This window comes from Nipponia nippon, unplaced genomic scaffold (assembly GCF_047370975.1).
Source record: "Nipponia nippon isolate SJK-2023a ecotype South Korea unplaced genomic scaffold, ASM4737097v1 scaffold_6, whole genome shotgun sequence".
Lineage (NCBI taxonomy): Eukaryota > Metazoa > Chordata > Aves > Pelecaniformes > Threskiornithidae > Nipponia > Nipponia nippon.
In genome coordinates, this window is record NW_028262380.1 from 52,550,386 (window position 1) to 52,568,803 (window position 18,418).

The 18,418-nt window shown below is 37.6% G+C and overlaps 1 protein-coding gene across 1 annotated transcript in view; it reads left to right on the forward strand.

Annotated features, from left to right (window-relative positions):
• GRID2 (glutamate ionotropic receptor delta type subunit 2) overlaps window positions 1-18,418 on the forward strand; it is a 350,310-nt gene that overhangs the window by 191,720 nt on the left and 140,172 nt on the right. The window contains exon 8 of the mRNA XM_087736257.1: window positions 4,134-4,235. Within this exon, the coding sequence (XP_087592383.1) occupies window positions 4,134-4,235 (102 nt within the window). The remainder of the gene's footprint in view (window positions 1-4,133; window positions 4,236-18,418) is intronic.

The following is an 18,418-nucleotide window of genomic DNA, read 5'->3' on the forward strand; positions in this document are numbered from 1 at the left end:
TTTCTTTTTTTTTTTTCTTTTCCTTTTTTTTTTTTAAATGTCAGGAAAATAAAGGTAAGAGGAGTGATAGTAATCCTGGTGTCCTGATTGATTCCAGTTGCAGATGTAATGGTGTTTTATCTTTCAGATTTCCCTTGCAGCTTCTCTAGAATATTTTCTGTTCTTGACTGTTTTGTAGCGTTGCTGTGATGCAGTCTGAGTTCAGAGGTGGTTGCACTGCAGTGCTGGATGAACCGGTTCCTGTGTATTTTCTATATTAATTGAAGTAACAGAACACTCTACAATCTCCTGCAGTGACAAGCACTTAAGTAATGCATTTGTATCAGTATTCTGGTTTTACTTATTTCCTGTGATTGTTCTCAACTGTGATCACACCAGGCCAATGTATTTTTCTCAATGAACTGACACAGTTTTTATCTACATTTCACTCTGCCAGAAAAAAGTGAAAGCTCTCAGGGATTCAGCAGAGTTCACTAATTTCATGGGAAGTAGGGGAAAAAAATTTGGCTCTAAGCTCTATCATAAAGGCATTATATATTTGAGTGTTCCAAGGTCATTATAAATCAGCGTCTGGAAATTGCAGATATACGTAAAATAGATTTTGCCTATTGTGATATTGATATACAAATTACAGACCTTCCATAATGCATAGCTCATATAGGCAAAAATTTCTAATGAAGAAGCACCTCTGCAAAGCGAGGTTAACTTTTGGCTCTGCCAGCAAAACAGGAGAGAAACCCATTTTAATAATGAAGATAGAGGGGAGAACAAGCTGGGAGGTGAGGTGATCAGAAAGAGATTGTAAGTTTGATATCAAAGGAAGCAGAACATTGACAACTTTTCCATCTTCATCATTTTATGTCTGAATGTAGCAGAGTGGATGCTGTCATTAAAACAAACAAAAGTAACTGCACCTGAAGTACAAAGCTCTATAAATGACAAAATTCATATGGTATGAAGATGACAAGTACTTGCTCAATGGAGAGTTCCCATCACCCATATTGTTCTACATAAATCAACCAGAATTAGTGTGAGATTCTGTTATCGCCTGATCTATTCTCTCATTTCAACTATTACAGACAGAACAAAAGAATAAGGAAGTAAATACAAAGGCAACAAATGTTTTGCAGAAGTGGTTAAGCAAGAGGTAGAGCTGAAGAGGTAGCTTCATGTCATCCCCACCTTGGTGTTTCAGCAATAGTTACATTTTCTTCTTGCTGCAATGACAACCTCAGATTGTTATCGATAAATGTTGATTCTTTTTCACCTAATAACAGTAAGCAGCTCCCACTCAAAAACAATTCCAACTTTATTGGCAAGGCATTACACATTTGTCTTTGCCATAACTCTGCTGCATAAAGGAACAACGGAATTGAAAATTAAATGAACAATAATTGAAAATAAAATGTGCCTTTTTAAAGGAAAATTAGTGCTATGCTAAATTTCCAGGAATCAGTTATGTTGGGTGTTTTTTTTTTTTTCCTTAAAAAGGTAGGGTTGGGCTAAAAAGTAAATTATATAAATATGTACACATTAATGTACGTAATTAAAAGTGGACTTTAACCTCAAAAGGATACAAAGGCTTTTCAGTAACTTCCTAGGGTTTTAAATCTGGCAAAAGCAGTACAGTTTCTGTGGTAATTACACTTCCAACACATTTGGATATGCTAATTGGATCTAAGTTCTAACTAGTTTCTTTATGTGACTAAGAATGACAATAGCTGAATTAATTTAATGTACTTTTGTTCTGAACTTAGTGCCGTTTTCAATATTTTTTAATACAGAAAATGTAGACTATCAAACGCTTCGCTTTATAGGATGGCAGTGGTTTATCACATACAGTGTATGGTGCACACACTTCAAATGCATTCACTACATTCCACTGCATTATTATAGGTAACACACTTCAGCAATTAGGTTATTCAGCTCAAAGTGTTGGAGGGCTTTGCCAGAGGAGTGATGAGGACCTGGAAATATCAGCAGTGCATCCATACTGCTGTGAACAGCTAGACATGCTGTGGAGATATAGAAGAAGCAGAGATGGCTACTATAATGTTGTTGGTCTTTGTGATCAGATGGGAACATGAAGTGAGGAAACCAAGCGGTGATAGTTTGTGCTTTTATTTGGAAAGATGAGTAATTGGAAGAGATTAATACGATGCCTCATACTTTAGTTCCTCCTCATATCCTATTGCTACTTTCAATGATTTCTGCTGGAGTTCTGAATCCAGTAGATCCGTGATTTAGTTATTACTTGAGATTAAAGGTATGCTCAGCATTACCCTTGCTCGTTCCCTGACAATAATATAACCTTAACTTCAAAATGGGAAGAATTAGGACAACTCTGAGCACTCCTGAAAATGGCAGAGACAAACGACTACATTGTTTCAAGGCCATCTTCTATTGGGAAACATATCTCTCTATCATCGCAGAAAGGTTTGGGTTTTTTACTTTTTGAGGCACCTATTTCTTAAGGAGGCATCTTCAAAGAATTGATATGAATTGAAATTAAATAATTTAGAAGTTGCCTTAAAATAGCCTAGTGGGCGTAATAAAGAAAATAATAAATATTTCAAATGGTCCACTTCTTAAATTGTTAAATGTATTTGCTTGGAATTTGTTCCTTGTTTGTGTCTCACTTTGAAAGATCTATGAAACACATATACAAAGGCTTTTCCCATGAAAAACTGAAAATAATGCTTTCTGTAAAGTTGTGTTCAGTCACAGTCAGCAAAGGTACTCACCTTTTTTCACAGACCCCTTCAGCTGGTTCAGGCGCCTTGCCATTTCTGTGTGCATTAAAGTACAGTAATGTTTTGGATGTTTTACAATTGATATTTCTCACAGATTGTAAGGTAGAATTCTCTGAGACACTAATCTTAGTAGAGGCCACTGGGCCCATCAGTAACGTACTCATGTTAATCTTGTTTTTGTCAGAGCAAGACCTTTTGTGCCTTTAAATAGGGACATGAAAACCACCTGGGTTTAGAGGCTTGTTAGGTACCTGAGTCAGAAGATGAGCATCCCTCCATAGATTCCATGCACAGTCCATGGAGAAGGCAGTTCAGAGCAAGAACTGGTGCCTGCAGGTGCCTACCTCTTTCTCTATATATTTGACTGTATAACAGATTTACATTGGCGATTAGTTTACATGCCATAACTGAGACTGTGCTCCAAAGTCCTCTGAAGTCAGTCGTTGTCCTTCTGTTGGGTTTTAGATTTAACACTGGTAATTGTACTGGCCAGATGAATGTGGGAATTAATTTCAAAAATGAAACCAGTAATGTTTGTATGTGGTGCTAAGGGATGAGCGGTTGGTTGGTCTGTTTCTCTGTACCCAAAATAAGCATCTACTCTCATGTAAGAATGTAGGCAGGTTATATTTTCAGAGAAGCTAAATTGCACGTTAGTATCTACTAAATTCAGATTGAAAGGCAGTTAGTCCTGGAGAGATCCCTGAGAAAAAGCTTCTGTCCATAGAAGCCCAAGAAATACAATAGCACCAATGAGAAGTATCTCATAGCTGAATTCCTTTTTCCGCATTATCTGTTGCAGTCCTTTCTCAATACTGTGATGTGCCTATCCAATGGTCTTTACCTCAGTCATCTTTAAATATGATTTTTAACCTGGCTGAAAATCACTGCTGTTTCATTATCAATGAGTAATTATCAATAAGCTTTAATTAAAACTGGTGTAATTCCTTTCATCAGGGTTCTGCTAGGAAAGATGGGCTCGAGCAGACGGCATGCTAAAATTATGGGAGCTATTATTTCTCCAATTAGTGTATTACTGAAAGTAAGGTAGAAATATTGTTACAGTCATACTACTTTTTAAATGTTTTTCATTAATATAGAAGTCCTCCCTGAGCATTTCTAAAGCAATACGTATACCCCCAAACCCCAGACGCTGTCATCCATTGCACAGTGGTATTTAAAAGCACAAACTGATATCCCTAATTGTTTCATTTGCAATTTAAAGATTAATCTGTGTGCAAGCCCTTCCCTGACTTTCCATCCCATTGATTCCAGAAGGTGTTCTGTTTATTTAGTACGTTCCTGCTTAAAGCTGCCTGAGAGGAATGACTGGCAAAGTTTTATGGGCAATGAGGAAATGATTTCTGTTTTCTCTTTCAGCTTGGCTGCTGGAATCCCATCATTGGTCTGAATGGGTCGCTAACAGACAGAAAGTTGGAGAATAACATGAGAGGAGTGGTTCTGCGTGTGGTGACTGTGCTGGTAAGCAGATCCTTGTCCTTTTACACTAGCAGGAATGTATTTTCTTCCTCTTGCCTCATCTTTTTATTAAGTACACCATTTTACCAAGAACTTAGTCAGTGTTCGAGTGTCTGATTTCAGCTTGTCAATATGAGAGCAATGGAGCAATTTCCACAAAATAAAATTATTTATCAGCACAGTTCATTTCAGAGAGGGAATCAAACACATTAAAACCCGTTTCTTCCACAGACACATACTAAATTAGATTACACAACCATATGAACTGATAAAGGGCAACTTCAAGTGCCCTGTTAGCTGAAGTTACCTAGCTGAAACTCTAAATGATTCATACGATGTAGCTGCTTTCCAATTACCTTGCCAAATTGAGTGCAGTCTAACACCAATTGCTGCACTCGGAAAATATTCAAGATCAGCTTAGAGTGAGTAATGTTGGTTCAGTAAAATATCTACTGTCCCCTCCTAGCTCTTCTTTAGCCAGGTTCTTCCCCTGCATTAAGCAGCTGCAGCAAACCTGTTGGTTTAAAGCTGAACAGAAAATGTCCATCAGAATAGGAAGGTATTTTGTGATATAAGGCCAGTGTATTCCCTGTCATAAACTTTGGCTGCTTGAGCAGAAGTTGTTAGAGTGGAAAAAAAGACAAAAATAAAGAAAAAGAAACGAATATAAGATGTATAGGCCTCTTTGGACCGATGCCCAAACACAAAGTTGACCCAGGGCTGCAGAACTGTAGAGGTTATATTGAGCTACTTCCCTGTCTGCACTATCTACTCGTGTTTTTCATTACCGATTCGGTGTTCAAGGGCTTGACCGCTTGCTTATGAAGAACAAGGCAAGAGTGGTTTCTATGGTTTGCATTGGTGACATTGCATCATGAAGGAAAGGGCTCAGTCAGGGGTGGAAAGTGAAATCACCAGAGTGTGTCACTGCCACAGACAGAGCAGTTTTGTACCCCTCCAATTACTTTATGGGTCTTTAAAAGCTATTATGTGTCAGGGTGTCCAGTCTGTTCCAGCTCTTAGTACACTAGAGAACTTCCTGTGATAATATCTACAAAACAAAACCCCAACCAAATAAGAAGGGTGAATGCACAGAAAAAGACAAAGCAGTAGGGTGGGGTTTTTTTATACTTTAATTGCATGTTCATCAATGTAGCATCATGGTGGCAGTGACTGGTCTTTGTGTTTTGCCTGATACTCATGTTAATTGATTCAGTATAATTTTCTGTTGAAAAAAATGATGTGTGGATGTTGTCTAGCAAAACAAATTCAAATTAGAGTCTTGAACTTTTTTTTCTTATTTCTTCTTCTTCCCTCTCTCCCCATTCTATTCCTCTGATTTCATCCCCAGTTATTTTAGTTGGCTTGGCAGAGAGCATTCTTCTTTCAAGTCATTATAGCATGAATATTTAGCAACTTGCAAAAATACAAAAAAGTCATTAGTTATGCTGATAGGATTCTATTTTAATAATAAAAACAGAAGGCAAACATTTAAAGTTCAGCACACAGCACATGGCAGTTCAGTCTCCTCACTGCAGTCCTCACGCGCTGCCTCACGTGAGCACACAAAAGCCATTTGCTTTTGTTGACAGTTTTAAAGCACAACTGGTGACTACTTCCATGCACAACTAATGAAAAATACAATTAGTCTGAATTGTACTTTGTTAAAATCTGCTAACTTATTATTTTGCTAACTGAATCTCGTTTTATGTAGAAGGCAATATATAGGGAAGATGCAAATGATTCATATTGCCTTCAGAGCACAAAGCTTCCTTTATTCTCTTAAAATTGTAGAGCTTTGCATGGCTGGTCAGTGCAATCTAGACAAAACCGAGTGTGAACTGCGCTACAAATTGAGGTTCGCTTGATTTTACTCAGGAAAGATGGGAGGCAAAGATTTTGTAAACTGCATGAATAAAGGGAGGAAGCAAATACTTACTTAAACTCATGAGCCAGAAATAATGTTTTTCACTAGCAGTTCCCTTGACTGATGGTACTTTCCCGCAAATGCCAGAAATCAGGAAGATAAAATGCTATTTCTCCCTCATCCACAAACTCTAATGGCTGAGAGAGAGGCAGGCAGGCAGACAGACAGACACTGACAGAAAATCAAGCTACTAACCAAAAGCCTAAAGAGAAGTTGGACAGTGCACACGCTAGAATTGCAAACTGCTAATTATTTCTAACCTTTTCCAATCTTTGGATATCCACAGGTGTTGCTGCCACCCCTGTGGGTGACAGAGGATTATTTAGGGTGCTTATGCTCTAGCAGTTTCTCTTACTGCTCTTACTATGCATAAGTAAGGGTAATTCATGAGGATATGCTGGCTTCTGAGTCTTACTTTAATCTGAGACTTAAAATATAGCTGTCATTAGCATATCATTACTTCAAACATATATGTTTCTATAGGATAAATTTATAGGGCCTTTACTTGTTGCTAATTATAGCTTGTTCCCATCTTTATTCACATAGCTTATTACAATGGTGCAAATATGTTATTTTTACTGGAATAGAATGAATAAATAGATATAACATTTGAATTTGAGTCTTAGCCTGGGTGCCGTAACACTGGAAATGAAGCAAAACTATTAAAAAAAAAAAAGTACTAATACTTGTTTTCTCTGATTTTAAAATTTTAGTCCCTCTATTTGATGTTATTCAATTTAGAAAAACTTGTTCTTAGGAAAACTTGTTCAACGAAGACACTGACCAGAATTTCATTAAGCCCTATTCATTTTACAGCTATTATCAAAGGAAATATGCTGCTAAGGCCATTAATTTTGTGAAATACAATAAAAATTTCGAGTTATAGTTTGGACAAATCAACAGAACTCTTTCAGGTAAATCTAGACCATAGTAATATGTGAAAGTGCAGTGTTCATCTGGTTTTATATCTGCTGGATAGGACAAAACTGGAGATATATATTTATCCTGTATGATGAAAATGTGTGATTCTTGCCTTTAATGTGAGTGCAGGAGGGATTTCACCCATCAACTTTGTTTTAACGATGATGTTTATCATATTTCCGTTTCCATCTTTCTCCAAATTCTTCAATTAAGTCAATACATTTCTGTTAAAAGTAAAGAGTCTATTATTGACTATGAATGATTAGTTATTGTTATTAATTCTGCCAGTTTCTAATAATATGGTCTTGATCTGGTGAAACAAGAAGGCTTATGTTAACATTAAATAATAATACCTTTGAATATTAATATGTTTCTTTTTCATTGAGGCTTGAGAAGTTAACATTAATTTGTTAATTTGTTCTGTTAACACTTCAAATCTCTTGTGTCTTTCTGGATAGCAACCCTTCTCCTCTTCAAATTTCATTTTGTTATGCCTTCCGGTTGACCAGGACTGGTTCTAAAAATTGCAGTGAAATTTGAGAGGATAGCAAATTGCAACACCTGGGTTATACTGCATTATACTTATTATGAAATGAAACATTCTGCAGTCTGAAAATGATAAATGACAGTGACTAACTTCCACAAAGCAGTCCTTCAAAAAATGAGTGCTGAACAATTCCCATCACCCGCATCCATCTACTAACTCCGTTCCCTAGATAAATTTAACAATTATGGGCTATGTATCTGCAGATCCAAACCAAAATCTCTTTGTGAATTTGACAGAATACGGTATGTCCCCAAATTGGAAATTTCTGGTTTCATTTGGCAATGAATCCTGGCTCCTCTGAAGTTAATGGGAATTCTCTCCTTTGCATAAATAGGAATAAGATACAATTCTTTGTGTTTTATTCTGAGGGGAACTATAGTCATGCCTCTGTACGTGTGATTCAACATTTTAATCTGACTTGGATTAGTACCACACTTTCTACGCTTCTAGAAAAGGTTTATTTTGTCTTACTTAAATATCAAATGCCTCTGTCTTAAACTCCTTCCCCACATGCAGCCGAAGTTTGAACTTTGTGTTTGACAAGTTACTTATAAGTTCAAGTGACTTGCTGGTGAATTTCTGAAATGTATTCTGAGTTTCTGAAATGTAGCTCAATCAAAGGTCACCATAATAACTCCAAACAAATTCAGGGTGTCTTGAATGAACAATTGTCCAAGAACAAATTTAGCTAGATATCCATTTTGGCTATTTCAGTTTATCGTCCTCTTTTTCAGCTGCTCAGTTTTATTGAAAGGGAGCTAGAATACAGCAGATATTCTCATATCATCATCTTAGTAGCAGCGGCAATTAATGAATTATTCATATGAATGTTAAGCCATCAGAAATGGAATGAGATTTGGCCTGTTTGACAATGAATAGGCCAGCAGGTATTCACAAAATCATGTTTCTAAAAAAGCCCCTGTTGTCTGAAAAAGGAAAAAGTTTGAAATTCCCTGTTTTAAAGAATTAATACCTTGATTGAAAAGTACAGAGCCTTTTCTGGAAGTGCATAAGGTATAACTTGCTAATGGTGCATATATTTGTGACTTTACATGAAAATTCGATTCAGCTCCTAAACAGGAGGCATGTATTTTCATATCTGGATGGTTCTGAAAATGCAGGCAGGATGAAGGAAAGAAAAATAATAGCAAGCGATACTGAATTATGCTTTGCCATACATCCCTATGTACTATTTCTTGAGAGTTATTACCTAGGTTACTTGCAAAGAGCGAGGTGGACCAGAGGCAGTTTGGTGACCCTTGGCTTCAGATTGGCACTGTGGGATATGGCGTAGTGAGAGGGCTGGCAGAAGGGTAGACAAGCATAGCAAAAAAAAAAGAGCATTATTTACACCAGGGAAAATATTATCATAAACACACTAGTTTAATTCTCAATGATTGGCATTAAATGCATGAGCATTTGTTGCCCAGATTAGGAAAGAAATGAACCTGAAAGCAGGCAATATCTTTAGGGACACGAGCTGGCAGGACGTCTGCATCTTCAGTCCCTTTGTCTGTTGAACTCACCACTCAGAAAAGATGAAAAGTAAGATATGAAGCTAAGTCCTGGTTTTAAAACCTGAGAATGTCTTTGGGATTTGACTTTCAACGCTGGTTTAAACAATGTAACATAAGTCCTTTCCAAGAAGCTAGAGTAACTTTCAGAGTGATAGGAAAAAGGAAAGGCGTAGGAGAGATGAAATAAGACAGCATTCAAGCATATGCAGAGGAATAAACAGTCAGAAGTGATAAGGGATAAAAAAATGGCAGGACAAAAACATCAGTGAATGACTGTAAAATAAAGATCAACTGCAGCAAAAATTATATGTGGGATACCTCAGGAAATACTGAATAAATATTTTATAATAGTGTACAATCAGAATAGTCTCACAGATAATGCCTCTTCTATTTTTTCCCATTTTTTTGGTGCTCACTTTTCTCATGTAATCCTGATCCCTTTTCCCACTTTCACAATTGAATGGTGAATCCTCCTTCATTCTGTCAGGCTGCACTTTCTATGCACCAGTGCCTACAATCTTTTAAAAAAATAATTTTAATTAAGGCACGTATTATACAAAATTATATGTTGCTCTGGTCTCAACATTATCGGCATATTGCACTATAGTGCACCGCAGTGAATTTCCTGTGGCAGCAGAAATGCCTTAGGAGGTGGTAAGGTTAAGAAACATTACTTGACTATCTTCATCAGTTGTAGTATTTGTGTTTTGAGCAAACGTATTTTACTCTTTTACCTGTAAGGGATAAATCATTCTTTGATGGCCATTTATGCACCTGAGTTTGAATGGCAGAAAAGCTTTGAGTGATGTAGTTTATTCTACCTAGAGTCTGTCATAAAATCTCTATATACTGTAACTCAGTAATGTATTCAGTATATACCATGTGTGCTGTAGTTAAAATATTTTAAAAATATTTCAAGTTTTAGAATATTCCATTGCTAGTTGTAAGGGATGGGTAATTTCCTAGGCAGCAACAAATCCCTGTGTCTTGATTTCTCTTCCTTTTTACTGCCCAGATCAATCTTTGAAAGAAAGTTGGAAAGAATAGATCTTTTACAGACAAACTCATCGAGAAAAATGTTCAGTGAAATGGTGGTAAATTATAGCAACTGTGGTAGAGGTGTTCATTTCATTGGTAAATGAATGAAATCATCAGGAGCAATGATGCATGACAGGATTAGGCTCACTCTTTACTATTCTTCACAGTTACCCTGGCTGTTGACATGAAAGCTGTCATTCGGTATGAGATATGCATGATGAGACTGGCTTTTGCCTATGGAAAAGTCAGTTGGTATTGGAATATCTTTTCATGGGGCAGATGTTCCAGTTTGGAAACTTGAATTCAGATTTCAGGGCATGATTCTGGACAAGCATTTATTGAAACTGAAATTTTGACATAAAAAACAAATTATTCACTTTTACAGGTTTTAATAATAGTTTGCTCATTCCTAATGTAAGGAGGGTTTTCTTAATGGCTTGAGATGTATGCTGACTATGAATCGAGTTTTACTCTCCTAAAAAGTTATTATCATATGTTTAAAATTAAAAATGGAACTTAATTGCTCTTTGGTCAAAAGTTTTCTCAATGATTTTAAGGATAAGCAAACTATTAATAGTTACAGCAAATGTTTCCCATCACAAGGTAAGTATAGCTCTCAGAGCTCTGATTACACTTTCTAATGCAAAGAATACTTAGGCATTCAGTTGTAAGAAGGCTGTGGACTCTGCTTTGTCAGAGGTCTGTCCAGGAAGAGTAGGTTCATGTTTTTCTTGCTTGGTCTAGGTCATTTTATCCTGAGTCAGAGAAAGGAAGGAAGGTCTTAGAGATTCTTTCTAGCTTTCATTTCCATGAAATCACACCTATTTCTAGGCAAATAAAAGAAAATAGGTTGGTATTACTGGAATAAAAGAACATAGTAACATGTATAGAGAATTACAAACTAAGGAGAGGGGTTTGCAGGACCAGTTTGTGTTGACCTAACTGCTCAGAAACTTTAGTCAGAATTATTTGTAATTTTGGTATTTTTAAATATAGAGTATGCAGGAAATGCAATAGTGTTGTTATCCCCAGACTCTGTATAATGTGTTTCATACCGTTTCTTAAGTAAAGAGATCATCTTATGAAGGTACTGGTTAGAAACAATTTAATTGTAAAAACCAGGCACTTCTGTTGCAGTTCTAAGCCTGATTATGTTATCTCATGCTCGTCCCATAGAGACTTTAATTTCTGAAAATAAGGAAAGACATCTAGACTTCAGTTGAGCCAGGTATTGTTAGAAAGCAAGGAGATAGGGCTGGGAAATACTAGTTCCACAGTGAGACAGCTCTTTCCTGAAGTTCCTTAGTTTTTATCTTATGCTCTCAAGCAGATAGAAACTTTAAGGCTGAGAGTTGGTAATAATTGCGTTATGCAGCAGTTATAATTATTATGAATGTTTAAGAGAAGACTTGATATGTGTCCTTCTTCCCCTTCACCCTTTTTCCTCACCCTGCACACCAAATAGCACCTACTATTTTTCTAGCTTGCGCATCCTTTCAGCATTTCAGGAGCTATTAGCATACAAAAGTTGCTCCTTAAGCTCTGGTGCCTTCTGGTGCTGACTGTACACGTCCTAGCTTACTGCACAGGCACAAACTTCCAGAATACATACTAATGTCTTGCACTGAATAAGTCCAAACTTTCTACACTGTGCTAGTCAGCTGGAATGCTAATCCCTTCCCGACCTCTGTAACCTTATTTCTGCCATTCTATTGGCCATAATTCAACCCTACTCCTCCCCTGCTTATATGCAGACAGCATGCCATCTTTACATTCACATCAATGTGTTTAATAAACTTGGGTGCTTAATGAAAAAATTGAATCTTTAATATAGAATAGAATCATAGAATAGTTTGGGCTGGAAGGGACCTTTAAAGGTCATCTAGTCCAACCCCCACTGGATCAGGGTGCTTAGAGCCCCATCCGACCTGACCTTGAATGTTTCCAGGGATGGGGCATCTACCACCTCTCTGGGCAACCTGTGCCAGTGTTTCACCGTCCTCATTGTAAAAAATATCATCCTTGTATCTAGTCTAAATCTACCCTCTTTTAGTTTAAAACCATTACCCCTTGTCCTATCACAACAGGCCCTACTAAAAAGTTTGTGTTATCATTGCAGAGGAAATGGCAATATTAAAGCAACGAAGCAGAGAGGAGTGGAATTTGTGCATTTCTTTCTTGGGGACTAAGAACGATGACCCATAAACAGAGATGGAAGAAAATAATGTTTCTAAAGTGCCTCCTGCCCTCAGCCATCTGCCCTGCTTCTCTTCCGAGGGCTGCCAGCCCTGTTTAGGGTTACTTTACTAAGCAAAAAATGGGGACAGGAGCCATTTCAGCTCTTCCCTTGCACTTGATCGGTGTTGATAACTGAGCACGGTAATTGGCACACAGGTCTCCTCCCCTAATCCTCCTATTCCATTTTCCTCTATCTGCAAGCATTTGCATACATATTTGGCTTTATTTTGGAAAATACATTGATTTTTTTCTCAAGTGGTACTGTACTGTGATGAGATTTCCTCAAAATGTTAATAATTAAAATTATTATTATAACAACAGAAGCTGATATCCCTTGATAGAGGCAGAGCCTCTCTTTCCATTCCTCTTCCCCCCACCACACCTGTACAAGGGCCAAATTGAAATTGCTACTGACTGAGCACAGGTTATATTTAATAGCTGTTTTATGTCCCTTTGAGCTACCTAGCTTGTATTAAAAAAGGTAGGTCATAAACCTTACAGTTATTCACACTGCACATGCCTACCGTGATCATTTGTTTTACAAGCTTTAATCTCAGAGCCTGCTGGGAAACGCAGCCCCTTTTGTTTTCAATTAATATTTCCAATCCATATTTCTAAAGTAGCGGGTGCTATATACTAGATCAGGTGAATATCAAGGAATTCAAATGTTTTGGGACATGGCTGGGGCCACAGTTTGACAGCAATGTAGGTGCAATGCAAAACCTGATTGGACCAACTTAACTCATCTGTATGTCAAGGGCTATCTCTCAAGGGTCCTTAGCTCTTATCTTCTCACTGACCTTTACCCATCTGCTCTATGGGCATATTTGCATTCCAGAGCAATTCATATAGTTCACAGAGCACACAGGAAATTTGGCTTTTGAACAGAAAGAGGTTCTTACTCTGATTGTAATTATCCTTCCATACTATGCAAGATAGGAAAGGAGGTGAACTGCATGACAGTGCAATGTCATGAAGTATTATGTGGATTTGTTATGAATAGGAGCTCTTGCATGGCTGCTGGAAGAAGTATAATGCAGCTCCCAGCAGGTTAGTATACCCATACTACGCTTTTGCTAATTTCAGTATCTGAGCTAGCTACATTAAAGCTAGCATTGTGCTGTTTAGACATACTCTAAAACACTCCAATCAATTCCAATCTCAATCCATATTCCTATCATGTAACTATAATGGTTCAGAAAGAGCTATTAGGTGCATTAAGTTATTGTGAATTAAAATCAATACACAAAGCTTGGCTGCATCCTAATAGGCCGTTGCCATAGATCGCTTTGAAAGAAACCTTAGTCCCATTGCAGAGCAATGGGAGATAGAGATGGAGGAGTGGGTGGCTAACATTTTTTGTTTGTTTCTTCTAAATTGCACTAAACTAAATAGCATAATAAATCCAGAAGCCACCATTGGATTCAGGAAAAAAATATTGTTTAAAGTACTGTAACTGAAAGCACGAACTCATGTCTTGTTGAAGATGACAATAAAACTGTCATTAAAAAAAACCAAGAGACTAAGCACATGTATAAGAACAGTGGTAAATAAAAGCCAAATTTAAAATCCCCTTCCTTTAATATTGCATTCAGCTTCTGGGACATGAACTAGCTTCTTGCTGCAGGCAAGGCAACTTTTCTGTTAGTACAACTGACTTTCTAATCAGTCTATTTAAAAAGCACAGGATCCTAGAACAGTGGTTTTTGATGCCAATACTGTTACACAGCCCATTGGCACAATAGGATATTGAATGAGTGTAATACCTTAATTATCCAAGTTTTTGTAGGTCTGAAATCTTCATCTTTGTTTTAGTGTTATTAAGGGGTGGGGATTGTATTATGTTTTGCAGCAACTTTTATAACTGTTGCTAGTGGGAGAATTTCTGTAATGAGAAAATGAAATGTTTCAATTAAATTTTGGTCATGGATTCTAACGTGAAGTAATGTACATTGTTGTTCAATTAAAAATAACAAGCTGCTGTGCTGTTCCTAGCCAAATAAAATCCCCCAAACAGTGGTCAATAAAGCATTTGAGGAAATTAAGTATTTGGGGCTGCATATTTCACTGAAATCTTTTGAGGAAAGAAATGCAAAATGGCTAACATTTAAAAGTGGGGGGTTAATTATTTTATGAGTCAAGAAAAAAGTAATTATGCCTAGCAACAAGACAATAGCATTTTGTGCTTGAAAATGTTTTGGTTATGGTTTATGAGACTTAGTGCTTCTTGTTGGTTGTAATGGCTGTGCTTGGTCATCCAGCAGCCATTGGAAGGGAGTTGAGAGATCCAGTAATGAGAGCGAATTTCACTTTTGGGAGCAGTTTCTTAGCATTTGCAGGTGATGGGAGTTTTGAAGTGTCACAGTGAATATTTACTTCATGTGATTGCTGGGGCTCTGCTTGGGCCCAGTGAGTCTTTTAATGTGCCTGTCCACTGTTTCTAGAGTCAGTGCTGAGCACAGATTGACAGTCTTGCCTGCAGCTGAGCTTCATTTCTTGCTTCTGTTTTTTCCTCTCTCTTTCTACTTTCAGTAGAGAAGGGAAGACTTAATGAATACAGAGTGTCAATAGTAAAGTATTATATCCCAGTGTGTTCAGAAATTTCTAATGAGTAGACACAGAGGTCATTTTCATATGCTTTATGAATTCTAACGACCCATATAATTACCTAATTTCAAAGCTCTCTTCCAAACATGGTAGAAGCACGTAAGGCCATCCATCTGCAGTTTTAGAGTCAAGCCCCAATATGTGTTGTAAATCCCAGCAGTGATTAGTTAGTCTGATCTCACAAGTCAATAACTTTTTGTATACTTATTAATTTCTGTATAGCCTCCTGGTTAGTAAGTTTTTCTGCCTGTGCTAAGAGGGAAAGAGGATTCAGCTGAGCAGGAGAATAACCCCAAACATTTTGTTTTGCTTTTGCTTTTCCATTTATAAAGTATGTCCTAGCATTTTTTTAGCATTTTTATCTTTAGAGCAAGCATAGGACTCTCATAAATGTATCATTGCTCCATATAGCTTCTATCCTGAAATAAGTCTCAACTTAAAGCCACAGAATCCACCCTTGTAATTACTGAGAAAATCTGTCTTGTTGCCCATTCAATGAGCTCCTGGTGATGTGGTAGGTACGTAAAATCATTAACAGCTGGGCTGAGACCACCACTTTGTTGTAAACAGGCCAGTGGATGCAACTTTTTCTTCCTCCCACATATTTAGTTAGAATGCTGTGTTGAAGATTTGAATGGTGCTTTTCCTGCTCTTTCAAGAGTTTTCTGGAATTTGTCCAAAAAAGAGAGAATCTATACAAAAATACCAGAACCTCCAAAAGCTGATTTTCATTGAAGAATTAAAAGATAACTATCAAGGCTTGGAATTTAAAGTCACTATTCTACTGGCTGCTAAAAATCATCCCGAATAGAGACTCTGGGTTTAGGGCTGTACTTTTTCCCTACATGTAAGATGTCCCTGAACGCTTCACAAACAATCGTTCTCTTGCTGTCCCTCCCTGCCTCCTCTAAGGCCTGAACTTATTGCTTGACTTTATCACCCACCTCTGTAGCACAGTTAGAAACCAATGTTTCTCTTTGATTGTCTAATTAATTAACATAACCTAGTTAAACTTAGAGTAATTGTTCTTTTCTGCTATTTAGCCTGAGTATTGCTCCTTTCGTTTTCAATTGTGAAGGTGTTCTGTTCCCAAAAGCTTGTCTCTTCTTTCTTATTTTTAACTTTATTAGGTGGTCTAGTATAGGATATAAAAAGATTACTTCAGTCCAACTATTACATCCAAATTACTGGCATATGTCTGAGAATTTAATCAGAGTAAATAAAAACTATATTTTGTACTTTTAATCTTAGACTCTTCAAGCACTACAAAACCTTGTGTTACTTCATTTTTATGTGCACCAGAACCTAAGTCCTGAATAGGCAAAACTGGTAGCCCTTTATCTTGTTGGAAAAAGCAATAAAGTGCAGCATTTTTTTCTACTAATCTTGAATCTAGACTGCTCCAAGTTCTATACTATCAACCTCTGATTTCCACTGATATCTTTAAAATAAAACAAAATAAATTCTCTATCCCCTACTTCCCACTGTGTAAAATTCGGGGCAGGGGTTGAGGGCTGGTTTTTGGATGTGTGATATTCCTTTTTGTGCCTATATTGCCCTGCTATCAGTTCTCCCTGGACTAGGGCACATTACAGTCACTGTTGTCCACTTGCAATTTTACCCTGGCAAGCAGTCCTTTCAAGAGTAAGACTTCTCTCTCTCTGAGTCTAGACATCTCATTTCTGGATCCCACCTTCCACCTTTGTTCTCATCTAATGCTTGCTTTCCTGTATTGTTTTTTCTGCTCTTACATTCATGGTTCGTCAGAACACAGATACATATGTAAGTACACATGTTTTAAAGTGTTAACATAAGGTAGAGGGAAAACAGTCTATGGTTAAGGCATTTGTCCCTGACCCAGCACACTTGGATTCACTTCTCCGCTGTACAAGTCATGAAATCTGTGCATTTCAGTCCTGCATATGGAAAATGGTAATGATAACTCCTTACTCAACCAAGTATTTCAGTGATAAACCCTAATTTGTGAAATGTGCTCAAATAATATTGTGTTGCGCACCCGAAGATAGGTTTGGGCCAGATGTCTGAGCTGCTTAACCATCCCCTGATACCAAAAAGGGCACATTCTTGGTACTGCCTCACTTCTGCTTGTACAGTCTTGCTCCACTGCTTGTCCTGGCTCTGGCATTCTTCTGGATCCCTGGCAATCAGATCAACTCGCCTGACAAAAATTGAGTAGATTTGTGATGGTTCAGTAGTATTACTTTAATAAAGGAACCAAGCATCACCAGAGCTATTGCATGAGAAGGTAGCTCTGGTGGGAGGAGGATGTTAAATTATATCAGTCTTAATATGTAGCATGTTGCTAACCTATGTCAGTCTTAATGTGTAGCTTCTTCCTTAAAAAGTTTTATAAACTCAGTGATAATAGGTAAATGAATGGAGACAAGTGTTTTTCTGAGCTGCTTCTCCAATGTTCTTATACTATCATGTCATCTTTCCCAACACTCTCCTTTTTTATGCCATGTTGCCTTAATCTTGGGTCTGCCTTTAGCCTTCCTCAGATGTGCTAGTCTGCTAGCATTTTGCAGCTTCTCTTGCTCAGGGGTTAATCATCTCTGGAACAAGATTTTGCCTTCTTACAGTTGAAAAAGCAATATGCACAGCTTCACCCAATATAAACTTTACCTGTTTGCTGCTGACTTTCATTTTGCTGCAGGTAGTACTGGCTGTGTGGTACTTAGCTGACTACCAGGGTTAACCCACAACACTGTGTAAAATCCTTTGATCCACATTGAGTCTTAACACATCCTCCTCTGTATCAGGGCAGCACAGCTTAGATCTCAAGAAGAAACCAGACAGCGATAACCGTGGAGCTATTTTGAGAAGGAGCCCTTATCACAGGCTTAGTAGTGCTGCATTCAGTTAACAAGGAGGCACATTGGGGGTAAAGTAGAAGGAAAGTAGCTCCTCTTTTAAAGGATCTCCATTGAGGTTGGATGCAAAGCCATCCCCTAAATGTATCTGATGTCTATGGGGCCCAGTGAGGCAGATCATCCATCTTACAAAACCAAGAAGTTAAGGGGGAGCAATCCATTCATTTCCTTTTTTTTTTTTTTTCCCTTCTCAGTCATGCATGTTGTGACTTCTTTGCTTTTTCAGACTTCCCTGACTTTACAGGCTGTGAAGTCTGCTTTTGCCCCACAGAGGCTCATCAGTCCCCTAGAGAGGTGTCTCCAAATGTAGAAGAAAAAGAGAAGCAGGATCAGTGGCCTTCCTTTGATCACTGCATCCTGGAAAAATTAAGGTTTCAAGGGACTCTTGAATGGCATCTATGTGAAGCAGGGCTGATGTTAGAACAGGTTGTTGAGGACTGTGTCCAGGTGTGTTTTGAGTATTTCCAAGGATGGCAATTGTATGGCTTCTCTGAGAA